Source organism: Vanessa cardui, chromosome 15, assembly GCF_905220365.1.
Source record: "Vanessa cardui chromosome 15, ilVanCard2.1, whole genome shotgun sequence".
Taxonomy (NCBI): domain Eukaryota; kingdom Metazoa; phylum Arthropoda; class Insecta; order Lepidoptera; family Nymphalidae; genus Vanessa; species Vanessa cardui.
The window spans coordinates 8,557,046-8,568,258 of NC_061137.1; the positions used below are offsets into that span (position 1 = coordinate 8,557,046).

Below are 11,213 nucleotides of genomic sequence, written 5' to 3' on the forward strand. Positions count from 1 at the left end.
ACCGACAGTTACATACTCTCTTTGTAGTGTCGTTTGTGATCTCAAGATGGCGTCACTTGTTATTTGTCTTCTTATGATTCAAATCGTAGCAGGAAATGAAGAATATAGAAGTGATAGTATTTTACACCACTTGAACACTGGAATAAAATTTGCTAAGGATTTTTTGGGTATGTTCCAATTATTGATTCATTTATAAGTTTTAGAAATGAAAAATAAAAAAATATATGAAAAATATTAATAGTCTTATTACAATTTATTTAATTAGTACCTACTAAGTCATTTCAAAATTTCTAAAATTTCAAATGTTTTCTTATCGCGGAATAAACCCGCAAGTTATACCCAAACCATACACTAAGCCACCGCGGTTTTAGTGCATTTCATAAAAGACACTCAGTAAAATGAATATTTACTATACATAAATTAATATCTTTCAGGATCCGAATCAGTCGCACTCAAAGTTGCTGATTTTGTTGTTCGTGCGTTTCAACCTAATGTATCCTTAAATAATAAGCGCCCAAAACCTGACAATTCCAATGAATATATTAACGAAAATTATTCAGAAGAAAATAAACATAGTTACAATACAAATGAGGTTCCTTATTCGATGTCACCATTACGTCACTTGGTACGATTGCTGGGACTTCAGCCGAAACAAATCAGCGCTGTTGCTGTCAACGCACTCATATTTGTCGCTCAAATGGTAATTACTTTTTCTATAGCCTTTCATATGAACGAAAACAAATTCAAAAACAGTAAACTTACTCGTATGTTGGAATTATATAAGTATTTTAACTGAAAAAACTTATTCTATATTTCCATAGACGATTTGCAACTGTTATATCAACGGCATATTTTAAAAATAAAACATTAACATATATAATTTATTGTTTTCATAACTTTAAAAAAGTGTGTATTTACTCACAAATGCGCGCCTTTCTAACTTGAACAAGTCGTAAAACTTATTAACAAAATTGTCATAATATGCACGTTTATCCATATTGAAGCACCCGTCAATCAAATCTCAATAATCGAATCTTGATACTTTGTTAAACCTAAAATATTTCCTTGAATTGATTGTAAATTTTTGTGATGTTCCTATTAATTATGAACAAAGATTGTTATTAAATTATTGTCATCTTATTTTTTACAACAATTATTTTACAATTTATATTTATGATTCTTTACTATCAAGACTGATTTAATATATTCATTTTTCATTTCATTTTTCATTCATATAAATGAAGCATACATCAAAGTTAGATTAAATAATATGAAAAGTCTTATGACACTGGTGCTAACTTTTTTCGGATGATTCTGCTTGTATTATAAATCGACAGACATAACGTCAGATTTATTGAATAATATGTTTAAAACAAAAAGAGTAAAAAAAGATAAACATTTATTTTTTCAGATTACAACATTCTTAGCAGGACCTAGACGTATTAACAAGCCATACCGATCGGATGATTTTACGCAATGGATTATTAATAAAAATTCAAGAAAACTTCAAGATCTCTTAGCGACAGCTAGAAATGAGTCTCTGCCAAATTTGATAGACGATCTTATTCTGGAACAGGAATCGAAAGAAGAAACTAGTTGTATTCGACTTTTAGTTTGTAAAATAACACCTTTTATAAATAAAATGCAAGATGCGGTTTTTGGTGAGAAAAATGATGATTATGATAAAACGCACGGTGCATCTTTTATGTATAGACATCTACCCACAAATGATGAATTTCATACTACAAGTGAAATATGTGAGGAAAAACACAAAGACTGTAAACTATATGAGTAATTCTATTTATCTACCCGTTTTTGTTTCATCTTAGGTATGGAACAAACAAATCGTTAAATTAATTGTAAAATACTTATTAATTATATATAAACAAAGCAAATGTTTAGTGAAACGTTGATTTCTCACTTTCTATCACCCTAAATTAAAAATTCTAATTTTATAGTTAAAATCTCAAATATAAAACAAGAGGTATATGGAGCGCGTTAAACATTAACGTGAACCAATAAATAAATTATTAAAGAGAATAAAAAATTAAAAGAGACTCTATCTCGAGATTTAAAGCGAGGAATCTTTTTGTAATAAAAATATTAAAGTAAATCTTTAATAATAACATTTTCAAAGTGACTAACAAATCAATAACTACGCGCGCCAGGAATTTGTACTCATTTTGTTATTGTATTATTTTTTGTTACTATGTTGAGCGTGCTTTATCCGCTTTCATCTATAAGGTTAAACCTTTTAACATTTCTACCCTTACAAACTTTGATAAAATATTTTTATAAAAATAATTTATCAAATGATTATTTATAATATAAAATAGATGTTTCTTACTTATTGTAAATTCAAATAAATAAAAAATAATTTGAAATATTTTATATAAATAAAATATTTCACTGTGTACATATACTGGTGCAATGTAATGTTGTTATTATATAGTCTGTATTGTATAATTTTCTTCAAAATTCATAAATAGATATCTCCTTAGTAGACGTTTTATTAACACTATGATAAGTAAATATACTCAAGATCTTTTTATGCATTTTATTATGTACTAACAAATATGATTATTGCACATTACACAACATCTGAGTCGACGATGTCAATAACCTCTAAAAAAATCATTTTATACCAGTTTATTTTTGTTTAATTAAACATTATGTAATGTGTCTGTGGCGAGAGACTGCATGGCGTAGAAAACATGTCGCTATGATCTGTGAAAGTCAAAACTTCTTAAAAGGTTATATAATAAAAAAAAAACAAAATAGCTTTTGACATTACTGTCAATAGCCTAAAATAAGAGAGGCCTATAATTATTGGTATAAATACAAAATCATCCATATTTAAAAAATAGCAATGAACACTTATATCCAGTGATCGAAACACAAATATGCAAAAATAACTGTTATATCCATGAATTTATTATAAGCAGGCTAAGCAGCACTTACTTATCAACGTAATTATTTATTGATCTTTGCCTAATGTTTACTTAGTTTTAAAAGTGTAAATTAACGAATGTCAATAATTTAAAAGTTATGTAATAATCGGTGATGTAATAATTAGATAATGGCAGATCGATGGCCGAGTGGGTGAATGGTGTTACATAAGGAGAATATAAGTAGGTGCAAGAAGAAAGGCCATCAGTCGCCGGTGAAAAGCTTACTGCCAAAATTTCGCGCTGGAATGTGTAATGTATTGGTAGTCCAACAATATATATAAGCATTCAATTGTTATTATATTTTTGATCGACTTATTAAATTTAATAAAATATAACCAATGTTTAAATCGAAATACTATGTCATTTATGTAAACAACAACATTCGTCACAGTTATCACATATTTATAGATATATTTCTTTTTGAATAACCATAACTCAACAATATGCTATAACGATTTCACAAAAATAATTACATATAACTACAATCTACGTTATGTATACGTAATTACGCAGTCAGTCAAAAGTGCAGCTAATCTTTAAATGCATTTAAATAATACCCGTATGAAAAGACGCACAGCAAATGAAGTAAATATAAGTCGAGGTCTCATCACGGTAATTTCTTCTATTAAATTTCACTTTAATTTGACCCACAAGTAAAATATTATAAACGGATAAATATAGGCATTTCGTGCAGCCAATGTGCGCCAGAGAAAGTGTTGGTCACACGGCCAAGTAAAAAGTAGACGAATTTTGTTTAAAACAAAAATATAAGCGCAAAATTCGGACATTCACCTGAATTGCCCAGATTCATTCTCTTTAATTTTGCTGCCAAAAAGAAATATTTTATATAATGTTGATATATAACGACTTATAATTATTGAATGTCTGTATTAGTGTTCATGTTTAAGCAAGGTATATTTTTATTCATTTTTATAAAAATAAATTATGGAAGGAAACGTTTATAAAAAAGTATGTTTTGTGAAAGTTTTCATTGAAACATTTTTATTAATGATTAAACTATAGGTAGTTTCCTTAAATACTATATCTCAGGTAGCCTACTTTTATTAATACAAATATTAAAAATCATATCTGAAAATCCATTGTAAACCATGAATTTGTCATTTACGAGATAAAAAAAAAAAAAAAAATTTTAACAAAAAGAAAAACCGACTTCAAACAAAACACTATTTTAAAACAAATGAATATGCACGAAAAAGTAATAAAAATAATTGCGTATTCAACATATTTTTTAGAGTCTTCCTAAGTTAAATGAAATGAAAAATATTAGACTACTTAAAAGTCGATTAACGATTATATCATGTAGTTATAGTTATTGGTATATTTGGAGCCGGTGTCAGTCACGGTGCCCTTGCCCCAACAATCAAAAGAAAGAAGCGATACGAGCCCCTTGATTGATCCAGTATATTATTGTGTAAAAGGTAATTTGTAAAAAACATATTTGTTAAAGTATTCTCGTATTGTTTTTTGATAGATATACTGTAGGGTATTATTGGCTGTATAGTATAGTAACATTGATCACTTTGATAAAATCACTGATAATCATTGTATATGCACTAGAAGTAAGGATAAACTTATAACGCCAAGTTTCCGACTCCGCAAAGTCAATGGATCCTTCTTGGGGCAAGGTATCCGTTTCTATAATAAAATTCCGCAGAAATTTTTAACTTTGCCGTTTAGTAAATTCAAATCGTTTGTTAAAAATACATTGGTAGAAAAAGCATACTATTCGATACAAGATTTTGTAGATGATAAAAAAGCGTGGAGTTAATACCTGTTGACTTCCAAGCAGGATACATTAATTGAAATAATTGTATTTAATTAACATGACGTTGTATTTTTTAAATGTTAAAAAAGAGTAACTACTGAGTTTCTTGCCGGTTCTTCTCGGTAGAATCTACTTTCCGAACCGGTGGTAGCTTCACTTAATTGTAAAATGACGATTCAAAAGTGCTTATAAAAGCCTACTTGAATAAAGTTTATTTTGATTTTGATTTTTGATTTAAATCTACGCAACGGATTTTGATGCGGTTTTTTTTAAAAGATAGTGTGATTCAAGGGGAAGGTTTGTGTATATAATACATGAACAATATAGTAAAGAAACACTGATAATTTTAGAAGTTTGCGATGTGATGTCGTAAATACACAAATTCTGTAGTATATTTAGTATCAGTATTGCACCCGTGCGAAGCCGGGGTGGGTAGCTAGTTGATTATAATATTCGACTATGATTATTACGTAAACATAACCACATTAGAGAAGGTGACTCAAATATCCAAATAACCTATAAATAAAAGATTCGACTGAGTATCGCTAACGTGCTCCTCAGAATTGTTCCGTTCCCTTCCGTTCCGTTACTTTGTCATGAATCCTGTGCTCAGAACCTTACCAAACTTTCACCAAATTACCCTTGAAGTATATATTTTATAATAAAAAAAGAATTATCAAAATTGGTTAACGTGATTTTCAGTTTTTCACCGATTTGTCGCGCATATACATAATGCAAATTTAAGACTTATGTCGTTTTCATATGGATACCATCATCGGAAAAAAATTTAAAAAAAAATGGGACCCCACGGGAAGCACTACCTTTCAAACAAAAAAAAAATTATCAAAATCGGTCCACCCAGTGAAAAGTTATGAGGTAACAAACATAAAAAAAAAAAATACAGACGAATTGATAACCTCCTCCTTTTGGAAGTCGGTTGAAAATAAACACACTCCTTGATTTTTCAAATGAAAATTAACTTACAGTACGGAGGTTCTCAAATAAAATAGAACATTTAACACTCGATTAAAAGTTTTACCTAAGTATACAAATATAACCAATACTAGCGACTTGCTACTATTTCGAAAATAAATTAGTTTAGTTTCAATTATTTATTTACATTATGACAGCAGAATTGACTCAGAATTGGATGTTTTGATCTTTATTTGTAAATTCTCAGCCGATCCAATTTCTCGAATTATCAAGAGTTTCATTTATTTTGACAGTAGCTACGTCTAAAGTTCTACAAAATATTTTAAAAAATCCTAGGAACTATATAATGTAACAATGAACTCTATAATCCTATAACTATATTCTATACATCGTGTACCTATAGACTTTACACGACACATTATTTCATTATATTATCAAACAACAAATATTAAATTCCAGTAGTAAAATGCAGCTATTTAACGGTTTTGGGTTATTTGACACTTATAAATATATACATAGAAAATATATGAAATAAAGTATGTCATTGGTGAAAATAGAAGAAAACAATTGTTATGCTATTTCCTAGTATTTTCTCTTCACATGAAATGGTAATTTAAAATCATAAGGTATTGTTGTTTTGTACCTACGAATGATCTGTCCTGGTTCACATTTAGATCAAACTTCACTTTCTATGCGATATTACAGAGGCATTTGTTTGTTTATCAACTGCCTCGCTTATTTAGTGGCTGGCTGCCTTATAAGCCTTAAGTTAGGGCCAATCGATAAATTCTCAGTAGCAGTCTAGATTCTGGAAATTGGTAATATTTACATTACCCTTACCAGAAAGACATATATTGGTTCTGCACCTTAAGTCCTTTAGTCCATCTCAAGAGATTACTAAAAGAAAGATGTACTGTATGTATGTAAAAGTGCACTAGTATTTCCCCATATACTTTTATTTTCGTATTTTCAAGAATTTCGATACAGAATTTCGAGAAAGTCATTAAAATAGACGCGGTTGTTAAAAACATCGAAGAGCACATTATCACAATCAAAATCTTAAACGTTAAAATTTACGCTAAAGTTCTCTGTAACACAGCGTTTATATAAAGGTTTTAAATTTTAATATACCTATTTCTTTTTAATATTTTTCTGCGATTAATTTAACGATTTTTGTTTCCGGTCGTTTATTATTCGTCGGTCGGATTATCATTATTCTATCGGTTTATGCACTGCTACTGTGATTGCGTACTGACGCACATATACAAGATTTCCTGTGCAGTTACTTATTCCTCTAGATCTAGTCTATGTATCCTAAAGGGTAAAATAAATTTGGAAAATTCTATGTAATTATTCGAAACGTATTGGTTTATGTTTTTAACTTTCTTTAACTTACTTACAAATCTATTTTTGTGAATCTTGTCGGCATTTAGCTTAAAAATTGAATTTTTTATGAAATATATTAACCAAAATTATAGTTTTTTCTTTGCTCTTTCTTAAAATTAGTAATAGAAAGTTTTGAGAAGGTAATCAAAAATAAGTGAAGCTTATGACGAGTATTTTTTTACACTATAATACTTTTATAAAACTAGCGACCTATATCGCCTTCACTGAATATAAAATACAACATTTAGCTTCAAGAACAAACACGTAAATAATAACTCTAGTTTTTTCTAGCAAGAAAGTTGAAATTATCGACTTTTCCCTACAACAATATGCATGTTATATAAACATATAAACATATAAACTTTATATTTTACAAAAATTATGAAAATATATATAAATCCTTCAAAAGTTTTTAATGATCTATACTTACTAATATTATAAATTCGAAAGATACTCTGTGTTTTTAAACCTTTATATTATAGTGTAAAAAAATTTGAGTTTATATGTATAATATATTTTTAAAATTTTAAAAATATATTATACATATAAACCTTCCGCTTGAATCACTCTATTGATGAAAGCCGCATTAAAATCGTATAGACTGCGACTTTGTTTTATACTATGTAAAGGTGATATTGTCTTTTATTACATTAACTTACGATGCTCGCGTCTGATTATTACTGACTGGCTGAACTTGCGGCATTTCTTACTTACCTATAGCACACAAACAGTCACCTACATTTTACCTTCAGAATTGATTTTAAAAGCCTATGTCCTTCCCCAGGATTCCAAGTATCTTGATACCATATTGCATGTAAATCGGTTCAGAGGTTTAAAAACACAGAGTATCTTTCGAATTTATAATATTAGTAAGTATAGATCATTAAAAACTTTTGAAGGATTTATTAATGTATACTTCAATAGGTATTTACACTTACCTAATAGTATATTGGATAATATGCTGAACTCAAGATACATAGTATCTAGCTTTTGTTGAATTTTAATGAAGCAAATATAATAGTTACATAATTCATTTTAATTTTGAATTTATCTACCTGACTTACTTGCGTTCGTCGAATATTATTATTGGTATGATGATAAGACGATGCGTCTATGGTAATCGGAATGCGGCGTGTCCTTCTAGGTCAGCGGCCCGATAATAGACTGTCATTGACCAGTAAGAATGAAAGCCAACATTTCGCTGTCCTACTGCCCTACTGGGGCGTTTACTGTTGATAATGACTTATTTACATCCTCTTTTTATTATCTATCAAAAAGTATTTTTTTATATTTTTAGTACATTTAAGTAAGTTAAATTTCGTTTGTAATTTCTCTTTTCTAAGATGATTTAAAACGTGAATAATCGAACCACAAATCGAATTTAAAGTTTTATCATTAATTTTCAATCTATTTAACAAAAAGACTACGGTAATTTTTTTATAATTCAGGTTTGTTCCTTGCTAATTATATGTCCGTAGATACTGGGACACTGCATTTACCCGGAACAGGACATAAAATATATTATATTTTTTTGTCCACAAAATCGAGTCGAAATAGCAATTCGTAATTTGAAAGTTGGCAATGTGTGCTTTCCGAGACAGGATAGGGTAATATCATACCTCGGCAAGCACACAAAGCGCTTGAGCCCTCCCTTACCAAAAGCAGCTGACATAGCAAAAATATACCATCCCATGGGAGTATAAGATTGACGTAATATAACGTAATGAATAAAGAACTTGCAAACTGCAGTTGTCCATGTGTTGGTCTCCCTAAAGGGGGGATTCTGACGAATGCGAGAAATGCAACGTTGCAGTATAAGAAACATAGTTTTTAAGTTAAAAACCGAAAAATATCGTCATATATCATGTTTTTCTTGAAAATCATAGACAAGGATTATGAAGGTACACAAACTTAGTTTTCAGCGTTCATTTCACCACGCCCTCTGCGGTTGCTTAGAAATTGCTTAGTTGTAATGAGAGCTCGACACGATTTCAACAAGTTCCGCTTATTATAAATAAACTTTATTTTTATGATTTTATATCTAAGTATATTCTGTAAATGACTTTATTATATGATCATTATATTTAGCATCAATAGTATTCCTTCTAAGTGATCAAATCCTTTTATAAAAATTACGAATTCATTTCAAAAAGATTTAACGTTATATATATTCGTACGATTATTTTAAGGCTCTACAACGAATTGAAAGTGAAATAAGAATCTTACGTAAACATTAAATACAGTATTTTTTATTGTAACTTGTTATAATTAACTTCAACTATTAAATTATTGTTTATGTAAGATATGGTACAACATTAATTAAATATTTATGCATATATATTGTTTCAAAATAAATATGAAAAGGAAATTATGTCAAATTTAATATAAAAGAATCTGTAACTTATAGATATCATAGTGCCGAAAATATCTTTTCTATTAAATTAGTTTCATATTTAGGAAGAAATGTAACTATACACATGGATATCGCTAAAGATAGAAAACCATAGCATAGCGCTAATTTTTTTTTAATTTTGTTATATATAGACCAAGTTTATTACATTTGAAAGGAACTTGCATTATTAAAATTGTTATAAACTGTTTAAGCGAATTTTTTTTCTTATCGATTACTTCCTTCTCTGTATCAGCGATACAGCTTGACCATTTGCTTCAGAGAAATGTAAGTCAAGCACACATTCCAAGTTTACAGTTACCCTCCGTCCTCTAAGACATGCAAATTGATAAATACACTCTCGCAGGTATAGGTATGGAGGTGAAGTTACACATGAGTGTGAATAAGGGATAATTTAGAAATTTAGCTTTTCAGTGTGTTATTTTACACGCCGTCAAAACCTATAGCTAGCTGAAAGCAAATACATACGTATTGACGAATATTTTTTATCAGTTTGAATCCACAAATAGTAAACCTAAAATATATTTTGTGTCAAGAACACATCGATGTTATGATTTCGTTTAAAATTGATAAGAAATGTAAAGAAAGGTGACAAAAATCGTGAAGGATAAAATTACTTTTTCCTATATTTTATATATATACGTATTTTTATACAGAAAACCTTTCATCGAAGTTGAAGTAACGTGTTCGTATTTCCCCGAATAAGAAAGTTGCGTTGACTCACGCTTGTTGCGTATAATACTGAGTCTTGGAGCATAATATCAACATCTCCATAAAATCCAACATTTGGTATTCCCAAAACAACGAAATTATGAATTCCTATTCGTTATATCGTAAGATAGTATCGAGGTTCATACCCCTAATACATTATACAAAATTTAATTTTAACATAACTATTCGTAATTATTGCAGTTATTTTTTTCTATAATTTGTCGTATTAGCCAAGGTAATGTAAATCTATATAGATTTAGACAGCGACTATATTTACAATACCAATCATATTGTAAATATTTGATAAAAAAATTATACAATCCAAACATAGGTATATGTATTGACAAAATGTAATTGTATAAAAATTCTTCGAAGTCTTTTTATTGTGGAATAAACAAAATCATTAAAAATTAACAAAATTCTCTATGATTTAATCTCTGTGTCTTTGAGTAAGAGAGTACCTACTTTTAAGTATATTTAACAGTACCCTACCGCAGAAGGCTATGTCCGAGTATCATCATACCGGACACCCAAAAACTGTTATAATAATTGCGGCACTATAAAATAATTAAAAGCAGACAAATATTGATATATTATCGCAACATTCTTATATTTTTGATGTAAAAGAAGTTTAAAAAAAACATTCAGGAGTTTTACCTCCGTTGAAAAGAAAAACTTTGTCAGGCAGCGATGACCACTGATGATGATGATCAGGTAGACTATTTGCGTAGTCTATCTACGTATCCTAAATATCATAAAAATAGAAAAGTCTGAACATGTCGGATTAACTTCCGATATATACCAATACTAACTAATCGTGAATTGAACAAACAAGCAAGATAAGAAATTTTTAACAAGATTCTAGGAGTAAGTACACAATTTAAAGACGATTGCAGTTACTTATAGCTTTTAGTAGTGTTAGTAGTTTGAAAACATTTCCTATCTCATAAAATTCTTTAGATATGATACACGCTGTGTTCACCTTTTTCGTCGTATTGGTATATTGGTATAAGTCATCGAATTATTTCGTCATATC

The 11,213-nt window shown here is 29.0% G+C and overlaps 1 protein-coding gene across 1 annotated transcript; it reads left to right on the forward strand.

Moving 5' to 3' along the window:
* LOC124535797 lies at nt 1-1,880 on the forward strand. The gene is made up of 3 exons (XM_047112152.1): nt 1-167; nt 435-700; nt 1,412-1,880. The coding sequence occupies exons 1-3, from the start codon at nt 47-49 to the stop codon at nt 1,793-1,795; spliced, it is 771 nt and encodes a 256-aa protein (XP_046968108.1). The 5' UTR covers nt 1-46; the 3' UTR covers nt 1,796-1,880.
* Nucleotides 1,881-11,213: the final 9,333 nt, after the last annotated feature.